Here is a 27,893-nt window from a genome sequence, read left to right as displayed (position 1 = left end):
TTCTTGCAGGCAACAGTTCTGTCTCATGTTTTTTTTATATGCTCTGCTGTGCCCTTCCGTACAGTAGCCACTCTCCACATATGGCTCTTGAGCATTGAAAATGTGGCTCGTCCAGTCGAGAGGTGCTGTAAGCACAAAATACACTGGGCTTCAAAGACTCAGTACAAAAGAATGAATTAATTGTTTCCTTAATTAAATGTTGAGAGGGTAGTATTTTGGATATGTTTAGTTGAATAAAGCATATTAAAATTAACTTCACCCATTTCCTTTGACTGTTTTAAATGAGGCTCCTAGAAATTCTTCATCTGCACCTGTGGCTCACACTATGTTTCTGCGGACAGCGCTGGTCTAGAGCTCTCAGCGCGGTGACTCTCGTACAAGAGGAGCTCCCAACTCGGTGGTGGTTTGAGATGAATGAAAAGCAGCAGTTCGCCCATTTCATTTCATCAGAGGAGTTTTGTCTCAGTCTCCCCCCTTTTTCTTGGTTGATGTGGAGCAGGAGGACTACTAATTTGTAGCCCTACTAATAAGCAGGACCCAAATCCAGGAGACAGACGTTAATTAAGGAAGAAACTCATCTGAATGTGAAAGAAATGCTAGCTCCAAAGTGAGGTCTTCTGACATTGTGAGATGCAAGATGTAGTTTAAGAGAGACATCAAGAGACCTTACACTTTTAAGTAACAAAAAGGACTTTTAGGAAGCGCTTAAGCGGTTAACCTCATTTAAATTTAAACCTTTCGCCATTAAATGGTTAAATGAATTTTTGTTTCAAAACTAAAATTTGAAGGTAAAATTGAAAGTGCTTTCTGCCACAGAAAACTAAATGAATAACAGGATGAGCATTGGAAAAGGCAAAGAAATGTTAAATGGATGCTTGTGGCCAAATTAATAGCAAACTAATAGGTTAGAGAAGATTGCCTCTCACCCATGCACCCAGTGGATATTGGGAACAGCTGGCTTTTTTCCCCCTGTCTCTTCCCTGTTCTTCCTAGCTCTCCTTCTCTTAAACTTCTTTCCTTTCTTTATTCCGCTCTTAAAAAAAAAAACTCCTGCCTTCGTGTATCTTTCTCTCCTAATTTATTATAATGCTAGATTACAGCACATTTAAAGTATATTGCTCATTTACTTCTTTAATTCACCCCAAATTTATTTATTTATTTTCCCAAATTTATTTTTGAATATAGTATGATATAGGGATCTAAATTATTTTTTACAGGTAGTTAATCAGAGCATTATTTCTTGAATACACCATTGTTTTCTTGTTGATTTATAATGTCAGTAATCATTATTGAGAGCTTACTATGGGCAAGGCAATGCTTTGAGAGCTTTGTATTTAAATTCCTGCTTATGTTTCTTAAGTAAAGGTTTTCCTCATGTTTAGACATTTTAAATGAAACATTTTTTTCTTTTCTTTCATTAAGCCATTAAGAAAATACAAAGTTGCTTTTCTGCTTGGGTCCCAATTTTTTTTCTCCCTGGGAGTTGAGACTCTTTCATAAAACAAGTTCCCTGCCCTCTACTTTAAGATGGGTGGAGGAGTTGCAGACACCAAGAAATTCCATTTCTCATCAGGGATGTTACTTTATAGGTGTCTTTCAGGTTGCAGAAAGGTTGCAAAAAAGGATATGCGCACTTTGCCCCAAAGACCTCGAGTGTAGTGTCCTGTACTTTGCACAGTCAGAGAATATAGCTGCTCATGAAAACTGTTTGGTAAGTTACTTGAAAACACATGAGTCCTTTTAGGGAAGGACATACCAAAATAGATAAATGTACTCTGGATACAACAAAGAGTAACACGTTGGCTGCCCATGGCTTGGGCTTTTTTTTTAATGAAAGCTTCTTTATTTCTTTATTTATTTTTTGGCTGTGTTGGGTCTTCGTTTCTGTGTGAGGGTTTTCTCTAGTTGCGGCGAGCGGGGGCCACTCTTCATCGCGGTGCGTGGGCTCCTCACTATTGCAGCCTCTCTTGTTGTGGAGCACAGGCTCCAGATGCGCAGGCTCAGTAGTTGTGGCTCACGGGCCCAGTTGCTCTGCAGCATGTGGGATCCTCCCAGACCAGGGCTCGAACCCGTGTCCCCTGCATCGGCAGGCAGACTCTCAACCATTGCGCCACCAGGGCTTTTAAGTGGGGATTTGGGGAGCATATTTTTCCCTTTTTAAAGTTTCAGATCTTAACACCTTATGATTACTTTCAGTTTTATTTATAACTGATCAAACACACAAAGAATTATGATGAAGTTCCTTTAAAGATACTTTAATTATTTCAAATATAACAGATACCCATAGACACTTCACCCAGATTTATAAAATCATGATAGTATATGATATTTGCCTCAGCTTGATTTTTTTTTTAAGAAAAAAAAAAAACATAGATAGTTAAGGACTTCTTCTCTCTGTTCCCTTCTCTCCACCCCTCCCCAGAGGTAATTGCCATCACAAATTCGGTGTTTCTTATTATCTTGTGTTTTTAATTTTATGCTCCCACCACGTTTAAGTATTTATAAACAAATATATTGTTTTACATGTTCTTGGACTTTATAGAATTTCTATCAGATTCTGTAGATTATTGATATATATCCATGTTGATAAATGTAGTTCTAATCTTTCATTTTAAATGTTATATTATTCCATTTTATGACTATAATCACCATTAAAGTATTCTGTGAATGACCATTTATGGTTTTCCAGTTTTTTATGTTACTGACCAGCTGTCATAAATATCCTTGTATAGGTCTCCTAATTCACAGGAGAATTTCTCTGGTCTAGGGCACTTAGAACTGCTGGACACAGGAAGGGAACATTTTGCACCTCACTAAATGTGCCAGATTGCTCTCCAAAGGGATCGTACCAAGTTTGACTTCCACTATTTTGGAGTTTGCTTCTCTTCTTCCTTGTCAACACTTGATTCTATGAGATTTATTTTATTTTTTGGTATGGTAAAAGTATGTTTAATTTTGAAAGAAATTGCTGAACTGTCCTCCACTGTGGCTGTACCATTTTATATTCCCACCTGCAATGAATGAGAGTTCATGTTGTTCGTATTTTTTTAATTTTATTTTATTTATTTATTTTTATACAGCATGTTCTTATTAGTTATCTATTTTATACATGTTAGTGTATATATGATGTTCATATTTTAATTTGTAATTCCCTGATGACATATGACATGTGGTGTTGAGCATCTTTTCATATACTTATTTGCCATTTGTATATCTTCTTTGGTGTTGTCTGTCCAGATCGTTTGTCCAGTTTTTAATTGGGTTGTTATTGTTTAATTGGGTTTATTGGGTTGTCTTATAATTAACTTTTAGGAGCTCTCTATATCGTGGATACAAGTCCTTTATCAGATATATTTTACCAATATTTTCTCCTAATCTGTGGCTTTTCGTTTCATTCTCTTTACAGTGCCTCCCTGGATCTGTGGTTTGGTGTCTGTCATGATACTATGAGATTTTCATGTTTTCCTCTCTGATGGGTGTGAGATGGTCTCTCGTTGTTATTTGCATTTGCAGTTCCTAGATTACTTAGTGAGCTTGCACCTCGTTTGCTGTGCTCCTGTGTGGTTCTTTTTTCGATTCTGTGACTTGTGTTCATAGACTACACTTTATCTTTGAGATCTTAGTTTTGCTTATATGTATTTATTCACATATAAATAAATTCTAATGCTTTATTATATATGTTTGCTTTTAATTTTATTTATGGTGCTTTCTGTCATACAGAAGCTTGTGATGTAATTAACATTCATCATTATTTTCCTTTATAATTTGTAGGATTTTTCCCCTAAGAAATTCTTTTCTGAACTAAGGTTCTGTCTTTATTCCAAAACGTTTAAAAATTTTGCTTTTCTCATTTAGCTTCTTGATCCAACTGGGATTTATTTGGATTATAGTGTAAAGTACAGACCTACTTTTAGTTTTCTTTTTTATGCGATTAACCACCTTCCCCAGCACTATGATTGAAAAATCTATCCTTTCCTCACTGATTTGTAGTGATAATAATGATAACTGTTGTTATTATTTGGTGTTCACTGTGTAAGGTAATGTTCTGGGAGCTTAACCTAGGAGCTCTGGGAGATTAACAGGATTAACTGTTAATCCTCACAACTACCCTAAGAGGTAGGTATTATAATTATGCCCAAACTAAAGGTGGAACAACTGAGGCACAGAGAAATTAAATCACTTGCCCAAGGTCACAGGGCTGTAAGTGACTGAGCCGGGACTCTCACCCAGCTATCTAGTTTCAAACCCTCATGCTAATCCGTTGCTCTAACAGTATTGTCATACGTGCACAGATCTCTTTCTGGCTCTCCATTCTCTTCCATTGGTCACTTGTGTATTCCTGAGCTGGTACAACACTCTTTTTTTTTTCTTTTAAACAAAACTCGCATTTTATTTAGGTTGAAATAAACTATACGAAATTGATTTTCTTCACCAAAAATAACAAGGAATATTTTCTGTATTATTCCTAGATAAACCACAAAACACTTATTTTTGTAGGTTTTCTAGGTTTTGGTTGTAAATCAAGATGAGGCAGTAGATACAGTCATGGAAAAAGAAGAAAACAGACAAATCAGTTGTCAGTATCCATGGCCTCTGATCCTGTCTTGACCATGAAACAGAAGTGTTCAATGTATACCTGCCAAAAAGCTTATGAAGATGTAGGCTCAGTAAAGGAATGTAAACAGCAACAACCAGATGTGGAACAACAATGGCAGGCTCTTCCATTCAAACTTTAACTATAACTTGTTCCTTTAACTTCATTTGATAAAGACAGAATCTACACTGAAATCCTTGTTTGGCGAGCTCACACGTTTCTCTTACAATCTGATAATTTTCTTAACTGTCCCTTACAGATTTTTAACAGCATACTTAAAACTCCTACTATTCAAAAGTCAGTCATGAGCTTCATTGTAATGTTTTATGAAACGTATTCCTTCCTCCGATACCTCCTCAAAATTTATTTCTTCAAATTGCTAATAACTCAATACCTGACAGTTGGATCCACAGTGATGTTATGTCTAAAATGACTTAACTAATACAATTCCAAAGTGCCATTAGCAGAGATCACACAGAGTGTAACATGGTACTCTCAATGCTATCTTTTGGAAGAATAGTTAGGTCTCCAAAGCATGAGAGTTCAAACAGGCCATCTAAACAGGCAGATTATCAGTGACTAATGAGCTGGTACAACACCCTTAATTACTATGATTTTATGATAAACCCTGGCTTTTTTTTTTTTTTTTTTTTTGCGGTACGCGGGCCTCTCACTGTTGTGGCCTCTCCCACTGCGGAGCACAGGCTCTGGACGCGCAGGCTTAGCGGCCATGGCTCACGGGCCCAGCTGCTCCGCGGCATGTGGGATCCTCCCGGACTGGGGCATGAACCCGTGTCCCATGCATCGGCAGGCAGACTCTCAACCACTGCACCACCAGGGAAGCCCAGGTCTTCTTTTATGAATTTCAAAAATGTCCAACAATTTTTTTTCTATAGAGGTCTAGAACTTTGGGTTAGGCCTATTCCTGGGTTTGTTTTTTTGTTTGTTTTGTTAATACATTTTTTAAAAAAAATTTATTTATTTTTGGCTGCGTTGGGTCTTCGTTGCTGCACGTGGACTTTCTCTAGTTGCGGCTCTAGGCGCACAGGCTTCAGTAGTTGTGGCACATGGGCTCAGCAGTTGTGGCTCTTGGGCTCCAGAGCACAGGCTCAGTAGCTGTGGCGCATAGGCTTAGTTGCTCTGTGGCATGTAGGATCCTGCCGGACCAGGGCTCGAACCTGTGTCCCCTGCATTGGCAGGCGGACTCCCAACCACTGCGCCACCAGGGAAGTCCCTGTTAATACATTTTTAAAGTGAGCTATTATTGGTATACACAAAAACTGTCAATTTTTATTTATTTTTTATCTCATCCAACGATCTTGCCAAACTCTCAAATCTAAAAGTCAGATTCACCTGGATATTTTATTTGGACGATCCTCATCTTTAAATAAAGATGACTTTTCTTCCTTTAAATTTTTGGGCCTCTTAATTTCTTTTTCTTATTTTGCTGCATTTTTCTAGAACATTGTGTTATAGTGGTGATTAAAAGCATTTTAGTGAGCCTTGTCTTGTTTTTTATATTACTGGGATGCTTCTAGGTTTTATCATTAAATTTGTGCATACTTTTTAATACTTTTACTTTATTAAAATTAGGAAGTTTCCTCTTATTTCTAGCTTGCTACAAGTTAAAGTATTGAATATTATGAAATGCTTTTTTCTGCATCTATTGTAATGCTCTTCTGGCTTCTTTCACTCTCTTTCTCTGGCCATGCACAATGCTAGATGCTTTATTTTTTTTTTTAATTTATTAATTTATTTATTTTGGGCTGTGGTGGGTCTTCGTTGCTGCGTTCGGGCTTTCTGTAGTTGCAGCGAGCGGGGGCTACTCTTCGTTGCGGTGTGCAGGCTTCTCATTGCTGTGGCTTCTCTTGTTGCAGAGCACAGGCTCTAGACGTGCGGGCTTCAGTAGTTGTGGCTCTCGGGCTTAGTTGCTCGCAGCATGTGGGATCCCCGGACCAGGGCTTGAACATGTGTCCCCTGCATTGACAGGCGGATTCTTAACCACTGCGCCACCAGAGAAGTCCGATGCTTTATTTTTTATATACACAACTTTTTTTAATCTCAAACTTACAGAAAAGTTGCACATACAGTACAAAGTACCTTTTTTGTTGGAACTGATGAAAGAAATATTCACATATTTAGATATAGGGAAGTCATTCTGGCTTATACATGAGTTAACTTGAATTTTATGCTAACTAAAATAGCCTGTTTGTGGCCTATCGAATATACACTGTACATTTGCTTTAATTATTAGAGAAAAGGACACATTGACCAGAAGTAAAGAATGTCCTTGTTAAAAATAAAGATTATATGCCCCTCCTCCTGGGATGCCAATGCTGGTACTCCTTTGATGATAAAACTCCCTTCCCAGGTTCCAAGGCCATACTGAGTCACTGTGTACATGCTAGTCTGTTCTTTTTTTTTTTTTTTAATGTTGAAGAAATGTAACCCTGACTCGTTTATTGCTCTTTGTTCTGACAAGATATAAAACTGTGCTGGAAACAATGCTTCTCCAGAGCAGTTTCTCAGAGTAATCTGGGAAGTGGGCTTCTAGGGTAGTCCTCAGTTTGGCTCAAATAAAACTCTTTTCTATTCTTATTATAGACTGTTTAGTGATTATTTTCGTTTACAGAACCATTTGAAATTAATTTGAGACATGATGCGTTATCTTTCCTGAATACTTCAGTATGTATTTTATACAAAGGACATTCACATAATCACAATGTAACCATCAAAATCAGGAGTTTAATATATTACTACGATCTAATCCTCAAACCACCCAGGTTTCAGGTTCAAGTGTCCTAATAACTTTATAACAAAAGATTCCGATTCACAGGTTACATTTGGTTTTCATGTCTCAAATTTTCTCCTTTTAATCTGTTAGTGATAAATTATGTGCTTGTTTATTTTCTGCTGTTAAACCATTCGGAGATTAACACTATTTGATTGTGATGTTTTATTCTAATATACTGTTAATGTTAATTTGCTATTTTTAGTTAACGTTGTCAGTATAATTTACATTTAAAAATCACCCATTTTGGGCTTCCCTGGTGGCGCAGTGGTTGAGAGTCCGCCTGACGACGCAGGGGACACGGGTTCGTGCCCCGGTCCGGGAAGATCCCACATGCCGCGGAGCGGCTGGGCCCGTGAGCCATGGCCGCTGAGCCTGCGCGTCCGGAGCCTGTGCTCCAAAACGGGAGAGGCCACAGCAATGAGAGGCCCGCGTACCGCAAAAAAAAAAAAAAAAAAAAAAAAAAGCACCCACTTTACGTGTACAGTTCAGAGAGTATTAAGTCATGTATTTACCAACGTAACCACCACCACCATCAAGATGTAGAACATTTCCATTACCCCAGAAGGTTCCCTCATGCCTCCTTGCAGCCACTTCCTCCCCACCCCAGCTTCTATAGCTTGAGCCTGTCTTTCTCATCTCACATGAAAGGAATCCTACAGTATGTATTCTGTGTGTCTGGCTTCTTTTGCTCATTACAGTATTTGGAGATTCATCCATGTTGTTTCTTGTATGTGTATTTTGTTCCTTTTTATTTCTGCACAGTATTTCATTGTATGGCTCTATCACAATTTGTTTATCCACTTGCCTGTTGATAGACATTAATTCCAGTTTGAAGACACTAGGATAAATCTGTGAAGATCTGAATATGTGTCTTCATGTGGACATACACTTTTTTTGTGTTATAGTCACTAATTTTTTTAGATTCCACATATAAGGGATAACATGCAGTATCTGTCTTTCTCTGTCTGACTTATTTCGCCAAGCATAATACCCTCCACATCCATCCATGTTGTTGCAAATGGCAAACTTTCATTCTTTTTTATGGCTGAATAGTATTCCATTGTATGTATGTGTATGTGTGTGTATGTATACATATATATATATACACACACACACACACACACTACATCTTCTTTATCCATTCATCTGTTGATGAACACTTAGGTTGCTTCCATACCTTGGCTACTGTAAATAATGCTACTATGAACACTGAGGTGCATATATCTTTTTGAATTCGTGTTTTCATTTTCTTTTATGTATACCCAGCAGTGGAATCGCTGGATCACACGGTAGCTCTATTTTTAGTTTTTTGAGGAACTCCATACTGTTCTCCACAGTGGCTGCACCAGTTTACGTTCCCAACATCAGTGCAGGAGGGTTCCCTTCTCTCCACACTCTCAACAACATTTGTTTGTGTCTTTTTTGACAATGGCCATTCTGACAGGTATGAGGTGATATCTCTTTATGGTTTTCATTTGCATTTCTCTGATGATTAGTGATGTTGGGCATATTTTCATGTGCCTGTTGGCCATCTTATGTCTTCTTTGGAAAAATGTCCATTCAGGTCTTCTGCCCATTTTTTAATCAGGTTGTTTTTTGATGTTGAGTTGTATGAGCTGTTTGTATATTTTGGATATTAATCCCTTACCGGTCATATCGTTTGCAAATATTTTCTCCCATTCAGTAGGTTGTCTTTTTGTTTTTTCAATGGTTTGTTGATGCAGAAGCTTTTAAGTTTAATTAGGTCCCAGTTGTTTATTTTTGCTTATGTTTTCCTTGCCTTTGGAGATAAATCCAAAAAAAAAAATTGCTACGATTTATGTCAGTGTTCTGCCTATGTTTTCTTCTAGGAGTTTTATGGTGTCCTGTCTTACACTTAGGTCTTCAATCCATTTTGAGTTTATTTTGGTATATGATGTGAGAAGATGTTCTATTTTCATTTTTTAACATGTAGCTCTCCAGTTTTCCCAGCACTACTTATTGAAGAGACTGTCTTTTCTCCATTGTATACTGTTGCCTTCTTTAAATGTGGACAGTAATGCTTTTATTTCTTGAGTGAACACCTATAAGAGGAATGCTGGGTCAAAAAGTAAATGTAAAAGTAAAGGTAATTGCATCATTTTACACTTCTACAACAATGTGTAAGAGTTTCATTTGCTCCACACCCTCATTGATACTTGGTATTTTCAGTCTTTTTAATTCTAACCAGTCTAGTGAGTGTGTATTGGTATCTCATTGTGGCTTTGATTTGTCTGAGGGTTAATGATTTTGAGCATCTTTTCACGTGCTTATCCACCATTTGTAACTCTCCTTCTCTGAAGAGTCTGTCCAGGTTTTTTGCCCATTTTTAACTGAATTATTTGTCTTACTGAGTGGCAAGGGTTTTCCCTATATTCTCGATATAATTTTTTTGTCAGATATATGAATTGTGAATATTTTCTCCCAATTTCTGGCTTGCCTTTTTGTTTTCTTAGCAATGTCTTTCAAAGAGCAAAACGTTTTAATTTTGGTGAATTCCAACTTAATAACTTTTTCTTTATAGTTTCTGCTTTTTATAAGAAATCTTTGCCTGTGCCAGTGTGAAAAATTTTTTATCTTATGTTTTTCACGCCCTTTATTATTTAAGTGTATGTGTAATGTTGATCTTTCATTCAGAGGTAGTTTGGATTCTTTTGGTTTCAAGAAACTTTTAGAAGCGCGAGCCAACCTAAATATAAAAGGGGCTTTGCAATAAGTTGCAGGGGCAATTTTTGGCTCCTGAAGACAGGCACACAGGTGGGTATAAGAAACAGGAGCTGGGAAGCCATCAGGAACCCAGGATTTCCTCTCTAGCCCTCATTTTTGTTTTCCTCTCTTTGTTGACTGACTTGCTCTGACCATGTGGCTCAGAGCCTGTTTTAGTCCCCTAGGATAGGGACTTTGACTGGCCCAGCTTGGGGTCAGGGCCCCGACCAGGTCCAGTTAGCCACTGGGGGTCAGGGTTATGCAGTATAAAACATGTCTGGGGATCAGGACAACTCCCAAAGAAAAGCAGGGTGACTTGAGACCTGCTTACACACGCCAAAAGGTGGTCACTGTTCTACGCGCAAGCCATCTTCCACTCCTGGTGAGTACTTTTTGGTACCATTTTCTGACTTGCAGCTTTCAACATTACTTTGCGCATACTCTGGCTTTTTCTTTTCCCAATCTGCAGCTGTATTCCTCGGCGCTTGTGGAATGTGAGGATCATGATCCGTTCAATCATGATAGAAATTTTGATGTGGAATCGGTAAAGAAAGAAGTCAAGAGAGGAAGGAAGTTGGTAAGTATAAATGATTCTATTACTCAGATGAACAGATCCTTGGTGATGCTTTCAAAAGAAAGTCTATTTGACTGATAAACCAGGGGATAGAGATGCAACGTGGAGAGCTGAAAGAAGTAGGACCTATATTGGAAACTTAGATTCAGTTGAATATTTTAATATTTTAAAATAAACTACAATATGCTTCATCGGCAAAGTAGATATGAGTTAGAATGCTTTGGCTATAAGTGGAAGGAACAAACTGGCTTTAAAAAAAAAAAAGTGATGCTTATTTTCTTAACTTAGAGGAAAAATTGACTTCGCAGTTGGTTGATTCAGTGGCTCAATGATGGATCATGCCCATCATCCTTTCTGCCCTCCTGTCCACAATATCAGCTGGTCCCTTTGTGATCATAGGGTGGCCACAGGCAGCGGCTGAAGCATCAGGCTTTCTTGCTCTTATCACAAGAGAAAGTTCATCCCCAAGCATGGATTAAGAGCCCTTCTGAAAGTTTAATTAGGCCACACCCCTCTTTCTGCACCGATTGCTAGAGGCGACCATAACTAATCAGGATCTACCCTCGGAGCTGGGGTCAGCTCCCCCTGGGAAGGAAGAATGCTGAGTAGTTGCTCTACTGGGTCTGCTGTAGTAGACTCCCTCCGTGACAGGCCCTTCGCAGCTTAATCAGTGGTACAGCAAGCACGAGCGCTAACACCCTACCCACCACCACAATCCACAGTCAGGTTAGTGACCTGGAACAAACATTTTTTTAGTCCTTGCAGGATGTCAGCATATACATGGGCAATTTCCACATCGCCTGATGTGCTTTGAGAAACGTCAGCATGGGCCGCTCAGTGAGCAGGCAGATCAGCACAGCTGGGGCTCAGGAAGCCTTCCTAGTTGGGAATGTAGGGGGGAATGAGGATGGGGACGGGGGAAATTCAGAGAGAGGGAACAGGGTGTGCAAAAGCGTGGAAGGCAAGAAAGAAGATGTGGCACATTCATGAAACCATAAGCATAGGACTGTCCCTGGCATTCTCTTCACTGACCTCATGGAATTCCACAGGATGTACTGGAAGGCGTGAAGCCATTCCCTGCCCTTAGATAATGAATTGACAGTTTTTCACTGTGATAGTGAATGCTGCAGAAAACATCTTTGTGCATTATCCTCGTGTGTTGGTTTGATTGGTGCTATACAGCACATTCCTAGAAGTGGAACAGCTGAGTCAAAGAGAATTCCCTTTAAAATCTTTGAAACATGCTGACAAACTATCCCCCAGAAAGACTGTACCACTTTATGCTTCTGTACATAGTGGATGAAAGAGCACTTCTCCCAGCCCGTGACGAAAATGAACATCTCAAACCTCGTTAATTTTTGCCAGTCTCAGAAAGTTTTCCCTTGCGTTTCCCTGATCACTGGAGAGGTTGCACGTTACCCCTCTTTAGTAATCATCCCAATCCTCCCGGCTCACCCAGCTCCAGCAGCTCTTCAGTGATCCCTGGCCACGGTCCAGCACAGCAGTCACTCCCTTGCAAACCCCCTGGACACCCTCCTTACTCACTGAGCAGAGCCCCAGCCTGGGGAAGTGTGTCTGTCTGATGTCTGCAGGAGCTGAGTAGCGCTGGTAGTTGAGCAGTTAACCGGAGAAAAACCCACAGATGTTTTGACTGATCTTAGATTCATGGCCATAAACCTCAAACAGACAACCAGCACTTCATCCTCCACCCTCCACATTTACTCTTTCACATCCTATCATCTCTCTTTAAAACCTTGCTCCACCCCAACTTCTCCTTGCCAAGTTGAGGACTATCCCTGATTTTTTTTTTTTTTTTGGATACTTTCTTTTTTAGAGCAGTTTTAGGTTCACAGGAAAACTGAGGGGATGGTACAGAGTTCCTGTATTCCCCCTGCCCCTACACGTTCACAGTCTCCCCTTTATCAATACCCTCCTTTATCAATACCCTCCACATGTTACAACTGATGAACCACACTGACACATCAGAAACACCCAAAAGCCATAGTTTACATTAGGGTTCACTCCTGGTGTTGTACATTTCTTTGCCAGATTCTTACCGAGAAAATGGAAGCGACTAGACAGGAACCCCTACTGTCCAAACCACTGCCCACCAGCCTGTCCCCAGACTCTGACTTCCGTCCTGTCAAAGCCAACCCTGCACATGGGCTTTGGAGCCGTCCTCCTTCCCTCCTTAAGGACTAGGTTCTTGCATTTTCCTCTACCCCCTCACATCAGTATCCCTTCTTTCTAACTGATTATTCTTGTCAGCATATAAACATGATCAACTGATCATGTCATCTTAAAAAAAAAAAACAAAACTCTCCCTTATACACAAAGAACTGGTCATTTACAGTGTCACTTGTCTGACCTTAGTTGACCTGTCAGCAGTATCATCACACAGTGGTCCCTGCCCTGCATCTTGAAGTAGTTCCTTCTTTTGACTTCCTGGACATACACTGCTAGTATGTCTTTTACCTTTCTGGCTGCTGCTTCTCAGGTGCCTTGGCTGTTTTTCCTCCTCTGCTCAACGTCTACAGTTTGGAGTGCCCAAGGCTCTTTCCTGGGCTCCTTCCTCAATCTGAACATCCTTCCTACATGACCTCATCCAGTTCCCATGGGTTCAATACCATTCTTATGCCGAGACTCTTATCTCCAGCCCCGATGACCAACCTGACATACCTACCTGGATAGGTAATAGCCTCTCATGTTAAACTGGCCGGAAAAGAATAGTTCCATCCCCTATACACTCATACACACGATCCATCCAAACCTGCTCACTTCTCCTCAGTAAACAGCACATCATTTGTCCGCCATCATCCCCGTTTGTATTCTCTTCCCATTTTTCTGTGGGCTATCAGAGTCTTACCCTTTATCTACTATGCAGCAAACAGTCTTTTCCCTTTTTTTAAATGGTATCTATCACCTTAAAAGTCGAGCTTAAATTTTTTATATAGTCAAATCTGTCAGTCTTTTTCTTTTTCAAGGTGTCTCCTGCCTTGCTTAGAAAGCCTCAGTACTGTCCTTTTCTTCTTTCTCTTATATTTTCTAATTTTTTGCAGCTTTTTAAAAATACTTATTTTTTATATAGTTAAAGCTTTAATCCACGTGGAGTTTATTTGGGAATATATTGTGAGGTAGGGATCTAACTTTCTTTCCTATACATATAGTCAGATGGCCCCCCAACATTAAATCATTCTTTGTGCTCTGACTTCAAATTCTGCCTTTTGCACAATCTAATTTCTCACCCACAATTAAATTTCCTTTATTTATATAGTTGCTTGTGCTGACCTTGGGATACTGTGTGAGCTGTCACCTCCTGTTTTGCTAGGTGGTTTCATTGTGCGCCGTCATTCAGCCAGAGCATGATATAAACCAGCTGTGGTCATGGCTCAGATTCCCCCAAACAGGTTTCTGTGGCCACGTACTCTCCTCCTAGCCATCTCTACGCCACCTTCCTAGCAGACCAATAGACTGATATATAAAAGCAAGAGATCAAATGAATTGAGCTAAGAAAAAAACTTATTCCTCAGGGGCTTTTTTGTTTTTGTTTTTGTTTTTTTTTTTTTACATTTTTGGCCTTTCTACATAGATGCCAAAGAGATTTCACTTCCTTTCTCTCACATCTCCTCAGTAGTGCCTCTGTAAGACAGGCACTGTGATCCTCAGGGAGGAATTCGGGTCTAAGAGAGGGGGAAGGGACTGGCTTGAGATCACACAGCTGTTAGTGGCACTGCCAGGAGCTGACCTTGGTCACAGGCTCAGTGTCCCCAACAGAACCTCTTGCCTAGAGCTGGACAGTGTTGCCAACCCTGCTTTTTAGAAATCTCTTTTAAAAAGAGAGGAGAGGGGGTTTTTTTGGAAGCAAAAAGGGTTTTCTGCTTTTAATCAGATCATTACAAAACATTCCAGTTAGTTGAGGTTTTGCTGAAATTTCAAAATGAGCAGCTGAATGTCAGGACCAGGTGTTTGTAGCTGAGGACATTAGGACTGCCAACTTAAAAATAATATTTGATGACATCTTTAACTTTAAATTTTAACAAAGATTCTGAAAAATCAGGTGCTTACTCAGTAAAATCTGTTCTTCTGTAGAAATGCACATTTTGTGGGAAAGCAGGAGCCACCGTGGGATGTGATTTAAAATCCTGTCTCAAGAATTACCACTTTTTCTGTGCCAAGAGTGACCATGCAGTTCTACAAGCTGATGGATCTAAAGGAACTTACAGGTATCTAATAAAACAGTTTTAAAGCCACGTTTGGGGGATGGAATAAGGACAAGGAGACTTTTTAAAGCTAATTTTATACAAATGATTTCCAAGTAAGAATGTGGTTTGGGAGATGCCCAGCTGGGAACGTAACTTGAAAGTACCTTCCCTAAGTGTCATAGGAAGAAAAGAAGCAGGGTTGGTTTTGTTTTGGGTTTTACTCTCCCTGCATCCTTTCTTTCCTCATAGAAAGCACTGGTTGACATGGTAGCACAAGTAACCTAACGGTGGCCACGAGGCTGGGAACCAGTTCACACTCGCTCTTTTCTGTAAACAGGAAAGGAGCCTGACTTGTTAGTTCTAGGTCCATGCTTTACCCATCTTGTCTCCAAATGAATGTATTTTCCCATCACTCTCACCACCCTCTTAACTATAAATAGCCTCTAAAAATGATAAAGAAACTATGCAGCAAATACAGTTATCAGTCATTAAGTCCTTGAAGAAATTTACACCTTGTTTGTGTTGCCTTTGGCTTTGAAATCTTGCTCCTCCTTGTTTTTCAATAATTCTCTAATGTTAACTTTGATCCAGTAAGGCATATTTCAAGTCCAAAATAAGTATATTTGTTTTATCCAGGAAGAAACGTGACCTTCCTTCTGATGAAAGAAGTCAGTTCAGTTAAGTCATTATACAGTTTAGTCAGAAGAAATCAGTAACCCAGTTTTTGATTGATTCAGGTCATGTTCAGCGAACTCTTTTTTGTACATAGATGCAGTCTAGAATATGTCATATAAAGGTGAAGGAAATAACAGTCAAAAGGTTAGGTTTGACCTTTTTAAAGTTATGAGATGGAATAAAACATAGAATGATGGTCTAATGTTGACGAGCCAGGCAGACACTTCTCACTTCTTTGGGGCATATGAATAGATTCTGATTGAACTGGACATTTTAAATTTCAGTGAAACATATACATTTTTTTCAGGCATAGTATCTGAATAATAGGATTAGTGTTATGAGAGAATTATTTTTACTTTTTTATTTTTTTAATTGAAGTAGTTGATTTACAGTGTTGTGTTAGTTTCAGGTGTACAGCAAAGTGATTCAGTTATACCCATATATATATATTCTTTTCCCTTTATAGGTTATTACAAAATATTGGGTATAGTTCCCTGTGCTATACAGTAGGTCCTTGTTGGTTACCTATTTTACTGATATATATAGTAGTATGTATATGTTAATCCCAAACTCCGAATTTATCCCTTGCAGAGGATTATTTTTAATATGATTTTTGTAAGATCTGTTACATTCCTAAATGATACTTTAAAATTCCACATGGAGGGTAGATTTTTTTACCCCTTTGGGCATATATCCCCAATTTTATCAGTGTGTTCCAGAACTATTTTATTACTTTTATCTTTTAATCACTTACTTTATGCCAGGAATACTTCAAAGTACTTTACAAATGTTATTTCGTTTAATACTCTAATAGCCCAGTAAGGTAGGTACTACTATCCCCATTTTAAAGATGAGGAAACTGAGGCCCGACAGTAATTTGTATCCAGGCCACACATTTGGTAAGAGGCAGAGCTGGGCTTCAGGGCTCCAGAGTCTTTGCTCTTTGACACCATATCCTCTTTAAGCTTAGCAGCCATATATCCTAAAATGTGGGCAAGCCTAACATTCAAAGAAGTTTGTTAAATAATTTAAAATCTGATTTTACACAGGTATTTTCTTGCTTGAGACTAGACAGGAAATGTGTAAATATGTTAATTTTATATTCTTTTTATATTTGATTTGCTGAGAAACTCATGAATTGAAATATTCTGTTTCACTTTTATTATTTACCTTCCCAAAGAGCTTATTTTATTATGACTTCTCCAAAGACCTAAAACACCCACTAAAAAGACTATTAGCAGAGCTACAAGGTCAAACAAAAAGGAGTCAAGTTCCTGCTATACCTTAAAGTCTGAAAAAATACTGATCATATATTAGTAGAACGAATGAATAGAGACTCATAAAATAATCTTCTTCGTCATAGTTTTATCAAGTATCAGGTGAACTTTTTCATTTTTAAATTGAATTTAAGCATTTGGAGTGGCTGTCACGCACGAGACCCCTTGTTAGGTATAGTGAGAATATAAAGAGAAGCAAGATGTGAACTAAAACTATCACCTCACAGGAGGACCAGAAGGTCAAACCTAGTAGGAGCACGTGGCCTGATGGGAGCAGGAGGGGATTTACATGAAACTGGCTTGGACTTCAGTTGATAATTGTTGAAAATGGGTGATGGGTTGGGGGCATGGGAGTTCATCACATCTCCACTTTTATATATGGTTGAAAAAAAAAATTAAGTACCTGGCAAACAAAAGTGCTGAGAAACCAGAATCTGAAGGGCGAGGAGATTAATATCGATTGGGGGTGGGCGGGTGGGGTGCTGGGAGGACTGCATGGAGGAGGCGGGAACTGATGTACGACAGGAAGAGTTCATACATTCCCCTAGGTGAGGGGGACCCTGCATCATGAGGGTCAGCACCGTAAGGAAGGGAACTGGGGGCTGCGGAGGAAGAAAGGCTGGAGAGAAAACAGGGCCTGAGCAGCTCCTTCAGGTTTACTCACTCCACTTCTTTGCTCTAGCTGCTCTGCTTCTTCCTCCTCTTCTAGGGCACTGATTAGTTCTAAGCTCATGCAGTTCAAATCTAAGATCTGGGGGAGATGCCTGTTGAGTTAGAAAACTACTTTCCCGTCACATAATGCATGCAATTTTGTGCTTATTGTTGAAAGTCAGCAGAACTTTGTGTAGTCAGATGAAAACTTGTGTCTTAGCTGTTGGATCTCTTAAGTATTTTCTTTATACAGTAAAATCTTACTGACCACTGTATATGAACAAGTATTGTTCAAAATATGTAGTCAGCACTCACCCCTGCAGAGAGCACGCTGACCTGTTCAAGGGCACAGGGGACGCTGGCACAGGGTCCATCTACACTTGATGTCTGTCAGTAACTACACAGGCTTGAACAGCAATTTTGTTTTTAACAAATAAATATTTAAGGTTAAGCCCGCATGAAAAACAGATTAGTTCCCTTTTAAATTACAGTGCAATAGGCATAATATTTGAAAAGTGTAAATACAATTATTTGACTCTTTGAAATTTCATGTTTTCAGAGTATTGTGCCGACAACATGCTGACCTTCAAAATGGTAAGTCTATAAAATTTAGTGTTGTGGGTTTAAAGAAAGGTAAACCTTCGGTAAGACATGGAATAATCTGATTTACTGGCCTCACTAAGTTAAAATACAAATTTTTGAGTCAAAATGTTACATACTTTTAAAATTGTCAGTCCCTGTGCAGTGTGCAGTATAATGAACTAAACTTTTCTTCTTCGTGAACTAGACCTACTCTCAGAGAAGCCTTTGTCTGGTGTCCTCCATTCTCACTACAGTCAGCTGACCAGACCAAAACATGGTAAGAAGCTTTGACTTTTGTGACTACTTGTCTTTTGAGAAGACTATCAGAATCTTCAGTAGATAAAACTGATAAAGTGCTGTATGTTCCCTGAATGCAATTCTCCTAAGAATGCATGATTAGCCTTTCCGTTCTGAGGAAAATTGGGTCCTGGCTACCTGGGGTTACCTGACCTTTGTGTACTGCCGGAAGAGCAGTCTTGCCAACACAAGATGTGGAATGCTCTCTGTGGACAGGAGTAGGCCCTCTTCGGGAAAGGCTTATTAGTTCCCTGTCATGCCAGCTGCATTTTGTGGTGTAAGCAACGCTCTGTAAACAATAGCGTTACCCTTCAGCCATTCCCCTTGCAACTTATCAAATACTATCAAAAACATTGCTGTCAGTCAGTGTTCACTGACAGGGAAAGATGACAATAATGTATTCGTTTTAAAAAGCAGATTATAACACTGTAACGAATCCTCTCCCCAGAGGAAACCATCGTTGTTTCTTTCGAATTCTTCCAAAAATGTTCTGTGTATAGAAACATACCTACTACTATATTTTGCTTTTTCACTTAGTATATCTTAGAAATTCTTTTCTATCAGTGGGTATAAGTAGATCTTGCCTCATTTTTAAAAGGCTTCATAGTATTCCACTATGTATATTATTCAGTTGTATAGCTGAACCACAGTTGAACTAGTCTCTGCGTGACTGACATGTAAGTTATTTCCAGCTTTTTTCTATCACATTTAATACTGTAGCTAACATTTTTCTCCACTCATCTTTGTGCCTTTATGTAACAATACTATTAGAAAGACTTCCTGTAAGTAGATTGCTGGGTCAAAGAGTATAAACAATGAAACTTTGGGTAACTGTTGGCTAATTATCTTCTAAAGAGGCCGCACCAGCAGTACACACTGACCCAAATCCTTGCAGACATTATATATTATACATCTTAATCTGATCAATGAAAAATTCTGTTTTACTTTGCATATCTTTACTTATGGGTGAAACTGAGTATACTCCCCTATCTTTTGATCAATTATATTGTTTCCCTGTGATCCAATTTATTTTTCTGTTTAATGAACCCTCTCTCCAGAGTTACCCATTTGCCCATTTTTCCACCCAATTGCCTTTTTTGTATTGATTTATAAGGTCCTTTTATATTTTAAAAATTGGCCTTTTGTCATTTTTTTTGCAAACATTTAATCTAAGTTTGACATATCTTTTGACTTTGTTATAACCTTTGGCATATAAGAGTTGTACATTTTCTGTAGTCCAGCATCAGTCTTTTCCTTTATGGATTCCAGTATCTACATAATTTATACTTTTCTGCTTACTTTTCAGGAGTGAAAAGTAAAAGGGGGAGGAAAAAACATCTCTCAACAGGCAATCCTGTACAGGTAATCTGAATTAATTTCATTATAGCTTTAAGTTTCTCCATACAATCTCTTTTTTTAACCTTCTGAATTTCAGGTGACACAATGATAGATGATGATGAATATTAAAGAGAAGTTGGATGTGTCTTGGGTATCCAAGCACATAACCTCCAGGAGATGACTGTCCCCTGGCTCCTGTAACACATCCCTGGGTACCAAATCAGTGAGAGGATCTGAGCCCACAGGGTGTTTATGGTCTTAAAACAGGCATAGGTGCAGTGGAACATCCTTACCTAGCCAAGTATTTCCCGGCTGTAGGATCCACATTTGACCTAATTTGTGATTCATAATTTTCTGGATTCCTATTCTGTGTAAAGCATATGAAAATGTTTTGGGGATTTGCAACAGCTCGTGTAAGCTTTAATTAATATGAGCCAGCAACCTCTCACCCTATTTATACAAGAGGTGCTTGTTACACCTGTTAATGTTTTGTTAGACAAAAACAAAACTACATTTGATGTTTACATCTACATATGAACATGGAACATGATTTTCACCATAAGCATATCACTGAATTTGGTTTTCACTTTATGCAATACAGTAAGTCCCCTACACACGAACCTTCAAGTTGCGAACTTTCAAAGATGCAAACATGCATTCACACGTCTAATCACATTCATGTGTCTGGAGTACATTGTCGCACGTCTGCATCCTCTACAAGTGGTTGTGCTTTTGTGTACTCTACAGTACTGTATACAGCAGTACAGTAACTTTATTTCAAGCACAGGACCCGAACGTAGAACAGTACACGAAGACTGCAGCAGCTGTTAAGAATGCAACCCAGTGCTCCCATGTCATCTATGACAGGAAAAGAAGAGCTACTACCCAGACATCAAGGGATCGTTTTGTCAAGAGGGTAAAGAGAACTGAATCCAGCAAGGAACCAGAACCTGTGCCATCACCGTCAGGCGTGAGTGAAATTGCACCTTGCCCTCCATCTCCTATTGCTGACGATCCTTCAGCTCTACCATCTCCCACCTCCTCTCCCTCCTCCAGTCAGTAACTCTTCTTGCCTGTTCATTCGATGCCAGCCCCTGTATGCCGGCTGTTGTACTGTACTACTGTACCTTTCAAGGTACTGTACTGTAAGATTAAAAATGTTTTGTTTTCTGTTTGTTTTTTATGTATTATTTGTGTGAAGAGTATTATAAACCTATTACAGTACAGTACTTACTATATAGCTGATTGTGTTAGTTGGGTACCTAGGCTAACTTTGTTAGACTTACGAACAAATTGGACTTACAAATGTGCTCTCAGAATGGAACTCATTCATATGTAGAGGACTCACTGTATTAAATGTCAACAGTAAAAAATTAGTGTAAAGTAATCTTGATCTTTCTCTCCTTTTAGCCACCGGAAAGAATGGAATTGGATAGGAAGGAAAAGGATGGCAGACACACAGGTTTGCTATAAGTTTTGTCTGTTAACGAATATGACTTACAGTACTTAGTACCATTTCAGAGCTGGTATCCCACTTTATTATTTAGAATTTAAGAGTTGGTATCCCACTTTATTATTCTAGACTTGTAGTAATGAATTATAAGAATAGAAATCTTTTATCATAATTATTCACTCCATCATAACCCCAACAGATCAAAATAACTTATAACAGGTTGGGATGGTCCAACTGCTCTTCAGTATTAAGAAAGGATACAGCTCTTGATATAGAAGCCAGAGTTGCCTGAGTTCAGAATCCAATGACATGCCACCCCTCACACTGTGACCCCCCCCGCCCCCCGCCAAGAAGCTTAAGCCAGTAATTGTAACTTTCTCTTAAGGAAACAGACGTTCCATAATAACAGTCAACTGTGACAGAAAAAAATGAGGGAGGCTGTTATCTCAAAGATTTGAAGCTAAATTTTAGAAAATTCTCTTTATTCATATAATTATTCTAAGCAGAGAAGTTTTTATTTTCACTTTTTATAACATTTCATTGTTTCAGCTTGAAAAAAATGAGGTATGATGAAATTACAATTAATAGAAAAGATAAAGGTGCTGTACGTATTACCTAATAATGCTCATCCACCATTAGGCAAAGTCTGAAGAAGTGACCATAAAGTGATGTATGATAGCTGTCCTGAGACAGACGATTTCCTTCTGAAATGTTTTTTTTATTCTTAGATGCAATTGTGAAAGTTCCTTTTCTTAAGAAATGTAAAGAAGCGGGTCTTCTTAATGCTTTATTTGAAGAAATAGTAGACAAACTTCATTTGATTCACGAAAGACTCAGGGACGAGACCACTTCAGAATCAGGTATTGAAATAACAAAATTTCTACATATAGAGACTTCTCACAGACCTACATGTTAAACAAAACCAACACCCCCCCCCCCCCAAAAAGTAAACATTTTCTTTCTGCGCTGTTTCTTTTTTCTTTTCCTTCTTTATCTCATTCTTGAGAGCCTGTTTGGAGGTTCTAGCAGGGGAGTGCAGCTACTTGTATACCCTTGACCGAAGAATGGTCCTCTTCTATCGGGGAAGGTCATCCTCTTCAACCGAGCGTGCAGCTTCGGGAGGGACGCACGTGGAGCGGTGAGGGAGGAAGGGGACACCCGCCTAGCCAGCCAGATCAGCCGCATCAACCCTGGCGATCAGTGGGGTGACACATGTCGCAGCCAGATCGCCTTCACATCCTTTATCTCATTCTTTAATACAATTTATTGTTCCAGATCTCTTGTCTTTTTATAAATCAACAGGAGGTAGGTAATTGACAAAATCATTACTTTAGTAAAAAATACCCTGATTCCCTGAAAGTTTTAATGTCTTTTCCAGAGGTTCATAACTGAGTGACCATCAAGAGAATGGGCAAGTTCAGAACCAGGTTCAGTCACACACCTGCGCTCCCCCCGCTCCCTGCGGCTGAGCACGCTTGCTGCTAAGATCTGAGAATGGCATTCATTATGCTAGTTTTGATTTGACTCTAATTCTGTTCCTTAAACAAGCAAGTGCCTTTTTTGATACTGTAAAGTATAGAAGAAAGAAGTAATTTTAATGTTTTGGTTGATGTTTGGTTTAGTTAAATGTGGCCTTTCAGAAAGAGCTCTTCGGGACGCTGAAGTTCCATTTGTACACGCAGGTATACAGCCACTTAGCCTTCTCATAACCTGTGTTAGGAGCTTAAAAACTTTATTATAAATAAAGTCGACACATAACATGAGTTTGTACTGTACGGGTCCACTTATACCTGAGTTTTTTTCAATAAATACTATGCAATAAAATACTATACAATCCGTGGATACAGAACCACAGATACAGAGGAACCACATATTTGGGAGGCTGACTGTGAAGTTAGTTATGCTTGGATTTGTGACTGCACGGGGGTCAGCACCCCTAACCAACCCCACATTGTTCAAGGGTCGACTGTATAGCTGTCTTAGAAGGAAAAACCTCGACAGTCTGTATTTTGGGTAACAATGTAAAATATATGATTATTTGAAAGGGATTTTTTTCTACAGGACAAAACCAAGAAGTGTAGTTAAGAGCAAACAGACATTTGACATTCTTTTGTTCGTTTACTCTTGTCTCTAGACCAAGCACATCTCGAACTTGAGCATGCCCCTCAGAACCACCAGGGGGGTTTGTTAAAACAGATGGCTGGGCCCCATCCCTGGAGGTTCTGATCCAGTAAAGGTGCTAAGAATCTGGATTTCTAACGAGCTCCCTGGTGAGGCTGCTGCCACTGCAGTCCACAGGGGATGCCTGCTCTGTGTGCTTTTCCTTTTTGAGGGTTATTCTGTGAGGTGTTTCTGCCTATGTAAGTTATTTAAATTAAAACTGAAAATGTTCTTCTTCCTCCAGACTATGAAGAAATTGGGACTTCACTTTTTGACTGCAGATTGTTTGAAGATGCATTTGTAAATATTCAAGCAGGTAAGAGTTATAACTGAGCAGCAAAGTTTATAAACATTTATCATATATATTAAAATAACACTATTCAGGTGATAAAAATCCTATTTTAGAAGAATGTTCACCCTTGCATTAAATGAAAAAGCCCATTAAAAAACAATATGAGCCCTCACACACAGAAGAAAAAATATATATACACAGGGTCACACATGCACACAGAAAAACTGCACATAAATGGAAACAGTAGTTATCTGTAGGTGACTGGATTATAGTAATTTCTTTTGTCTTAGTGCTCATTGTATTTTCCACATTTTATACATACACACAATGCTTTTGTAATCAGAAAAAGAACTCATCTAAAAAAGTGGAAACAAAAAATTAATTGCAAAATGGAAGTATTTGGGCACCATGTTTGGAAATCAGCAGGAACTGGTGAGGCTGTGATAAACCATGCTGCACTGTCTCCCTCTCACTTGGTATGATGTGTATAAATTTCAGTTCTTTCAACATTAATCTTCAAATCTAATGGGAGAGGAAGGGTTGTGATTGATTCTAAAGTTCATCATCAAAAAAAAAAGAATAGCCAAGAAACTTTTGAAAAAGAAAACCTAGTGGAAACAGAGAGTTAACCTTTCCATAAAACATCAAACAGTGGTCCTTTCACCACTATTTCAGATGCCTTCAAAACAGGCTAAGTTTCCACATTGATGAGTCTGACCTGACTTCTCCATCAAGGCTGCCCCACACAGCTGGGCAGGCTGTGCACTGCACATCCCGGTGGGAGTGGAGGGCACAGGTTGACACAGAGTTTAAGGCAGATGGCTCCCCCTGAAGTTGTACACAAACAGTGCCCTAAACTCTGTTCTTTTCCAGAGATGTATTTGTCTTTCCAGCAAGTATATTAGGAAAATAGATTTTCCCTGTGGATAAAATATTAGTTCATATTCCTGTCTCAGTATACACAAGCCTTTCTCATTTTTGTTTTCATATTACACATTTCTATTTGAATTTTGTATTACATTTATAATCAGCAGAAAAAGTCAACAATAGTGTTTTTTTTACCAGTCTCTTGAGAATGTCTGCATACGTCTTATGGGAATATCCTTTTTTTTTTTTTAAGAGGCCTTTAAATTTTTTTTCTAAAAAGCTTTATTTTGTAGGTGACTTTCATGTATGTTTATTTTTCTTTCATATAAAAGTAACATGTTTGGAACATGTCACTACCTAGGTTAAGTTAGTTGGGAGTACATACAGTATAGTGTAGTATTTGGGGGGTGTGAGCTCCCGGGGGTGACACTATTTGGAATCGCATGAGAACCAACTTAAAAGACTTAACTTCTCACACCCCAACTGATAAAGACTCTTTTGCTTAATTCATCTTTTTCAGTGTTCCAGAAAGTTAACTGCAGGTATACAGATATTCTTGAGGTGTTTAAAAAATTGCCACTGAGTAATATTATAGTTTATAACGCCTAACTAAAGTAGCTTCTAAGTTTCCACAATGAAAGCATTCCTATTTCTAAATAAAACCGAAAGCTTTTATGTAACATTAAAAATTGGATGCATTTCTCTGAAAGATTTGCCCTTAACTCTTGATAGTCTAATGGCATCCTGTCAACATGGATATTGTGTAGCATGAAGGTTATTTAGTTGCTGCTTTCAAATCCTCAAAAGTATACAGAAGTGCCTTTTCTGCTATAAATGTATACAAAATTTTAAAGATTTACAGACCAGCTTTATGTGTGATAAATACTAGAATTGTATCCTGAACTAGAAGAGGAATCAAAAGCATAAAAGCATCAATTCCTGCTCACAAGACCCTAGATCCTTTTCATTTGGGGCACCGCATTGTGTACTATGCACTTTCAGAAGAGGCTAGAAATAGTGCATTGTGTATAAAACTACTGAATAACCTGAAATAATTTTCTTATTATAGCAATAGAGAACAAAATTCATCTATCTGAACAAAGGCAGCAGCAGCTGAAGGACGAGATTGAGCTACTTCAGGGCTTAAAACAAACCTTGTGCTCTGAGCTTCAGTCAAGTTCTACTTCAGATTCTTCTCTGTCTTCTTAAGAATGACCATTTCGTAAGCCAGGAATCAAGCACAGTTGCAAACAGGCTGAAAGCTGGAGACGGGCCTGTGAAAGCCACACATCTTTAGCACTAGGGCCCTCGAGTCTCTCTGGCCCTCAAACTCTGATCCTCACCAGCCCTTAACTGTTCTTGCTGATTTGGCATCTTATTCCTTTTTATTGCCTCCTCTTCCTCCTCATCATCTCACTTCTACCCCTCCCCCCCAGTAAAATATTTCTGATTCTACTTGAGTAAATTGGGCCATGCCTCCCATCGCTCTAAAAATCCTTTGGTGGATTTTTAGATTTTTAGTTCCCCCCTCCCCCACCCCCACTACAGTGAGCTAAGTGGATTCCAGGTGCTCCTGCCCCCAGGGCCTTTGCACATCCTGCTGTGAAGTCTTCACTGCTCCTCCTGCTGATGTCCTCATACCTATTCCATCTGAGAGTACTTTCTCTTCCTATCCCTTTCTCGGTGTAAGCCACTCTATCATACATCAAACCACTGGAGTATAAGCAGTCTAAGGGCAGAAACTCACTATTCCTGTGTTTTCCTCCCTATCACATTCCCAGCAGCTAGCATGCTCAAAAAATGTTGAAAAAATGCATAAACTGTTTTTATCTTTTGAGACTAGTTCCAGCCCTTTAATGTTTCTTTGATATAATAAATCTGAACGTTATACCTGTACCCAACATACCTGTGTGTTTTTAAAATTTCTCTTCAGCCACAGCACATGGGCATAACATCATCTTCAAAACAAACATTTAAAACTGGATGGTCTCTCTGAAGGTTTTTCTCAACCTAACAATACACAATTAAGATTTGTATGCCCTACTACCACGTCTGACCTCTGAAAGCTCCACATTTCTGCGTTTCTACCACACTACTTTGATCCACAGTAGTGCTACATACTTCACCATGAGTTTGATCTGAGTCTCCAACATGGTATCTGGCACATAATATGCTCAATATCTGCTGAAGAATATGATATAAACGGAAGAACATGTCCATTCCTGTTGTAATGGCAACCCCAGCCCAAGTCATTAATAACTGAGGGGCAAAATCTCAGTGGTTTTCAAATTTGGCTACACATCAGGATCACCTGAGGCACTTAAAAAACTACGGAAGCCAAAAAAAGATTCTGGAAGATGGCAGAGGAGACAGACTCTGAGCTCACCTCATCTGACAGGCACACCAAAATTACAACTATTTATAGAACTATGGATCAAAAAGACCGAAGCAAACAGAAAAGATCTTCTACAACTAAAGATACCAAGAAAACCACAACCAGACAGGGGGTGGGGTGGGGTGCAGAAACACAATACAGTCGAGACCCACACCACTGGGTGGGCGACCCACAAATGGGAGAATAATCACAACTGCAGAGGTTCTTCCCAGCAAACAATGGGTCTGAGCCCCACATCTGGATCCCCAAACCCAAGGGTCTTGTGCCAGGAAGACAAGCCCTATTAACATTTGGCTTTGAAGGCCAGTGGAGCTTACCTTTGGGAGTCCCAGAGGGCAGGGGGAAATAGAGACTCCATTCTTAAAAGGTGCACCCAAAAACTCATGCTCCAGGACCCAGGGCAGAAGAAGTAATTTGAAAGGAGCCTGGGACAGACCTACCTACTGATCGTGGCGAGTCTCCCAGAGAAGGAGGAGGCAACTGGAGCTCACCCTGGGGACAAAGACACTGGCAGCAGCCATTTCTGGGAGCACATTCCACCATGGAGACACTGGTGCCTGCAAGCGCCATTCTGGAATCCTCCCTCTAGCTTATTAGTCTCAGGATCCAGCTGTGCCCCTGCTCACTAGCCTATAGGTACCAGTACCAGGATACTTCAGGCAGAACAACTGGGGTGGAGCATACACGCCCCCTTAAGACCCCCCTGAGCCCACAGCCGTCCCAGGACACAGCCCTGCCCACCAGAGGGCCCAGGACCCAACTCCACATACCAGTGCACAGGCAACAGACCCAGACACCCTGGGATCCAGCTCTGTGCACCAGTGGGCAGGCATCAGCCCTAGAATCCCCTGGGCCCCAGCCCCACCCACCAGCAGGCCAGCACCAGTCGTGGGACCACCTGAGCCCAAGCCCCGCCCACCAGGAGGTAAACTCAAGTTTCAAGACACCCCAGGCCCTGCAGCCAGCTGTGTCAGGAAATGACCCCACCTGCCAGCTGTCTGACACCAGCTCTGGAACC

At 39.6% G+C, this 27,893-nt stretch overlaps 1 protein-coding gene across 2 annotated transcripts in view; it reads left to right on the top strand.

Annotated features, from left to right (window-relative positions):
* The window catches only part of SETDB2 (SET domain bifurcated histone lysine methyltransferase 2), an 80,997-nt gene extending 54,616 nt beyond the window's left edge, over positions 1–26,381 (top strand). For both annotated transcript variants that reach the window (XM_030882313.3, XM_030882312.2), the window contains 11 exons: positions 1,590–1,711; positions 10,582–10,689; positions 14,776–14,909; positions 18,051–18,085; positions 18,279–18,350; positions 19,677–19,732; positions 20,496–20,678; positions 21,119–21,170; positions 21,890–22,021; positions 23,566–23,637; positions 25,550–26,381. In XM_030882313.3, the coding sequence (XP_030738173.1) occupies positions 1,590–1,711; positions 10,582–10,689; positions 14,776–14,909; positions 18,051–18,085; positions 18,279–18,350; positions 19,677–19,732; positions 20,496–20,678; positions 21,119–21,170; positions 21,890–22,021; positions 23,566–23,637; positions 25,550–25,689 (1,106 nt within the window). In that variant the 3' untranslated portion in view covers positions 25,690–26,381. The remainder of the gene's footprint in view (positions 1–1,589; positions 1,712–10,581; positions 10,690–14,775; positions 14,910–18,050; positions 18,086–18,278; positions 18,351–19,676; positions 19,733–20,495; positions 20,679–21,118; positions 21,171–21,889; positions 22,022–23,565; positions 23,638–25,549) is intronic.
* Positions 26,382–27,893: the final 1,512 nt, after the last annotated feature.

Source organism: Globicephala melas, chromosome 18 (assembly GCF_963455315.2).
Source record: "Globicephala melas chromosome 18, mGloMel1.2, whole genome shotgun sequence".
In the NCBI taxonomy this organism is placed as follows: Eukaryota; Metazoa; Chordata; class Mammalia; order Artiodactyla; family Delphinidae; genus Globicephala; species Globicephala melas.
The sequence above is the reverse complement of the archived record's forward strand: the minus strand, read 5'-3'. Positions and strand labels throughout refer to the sequence as shown.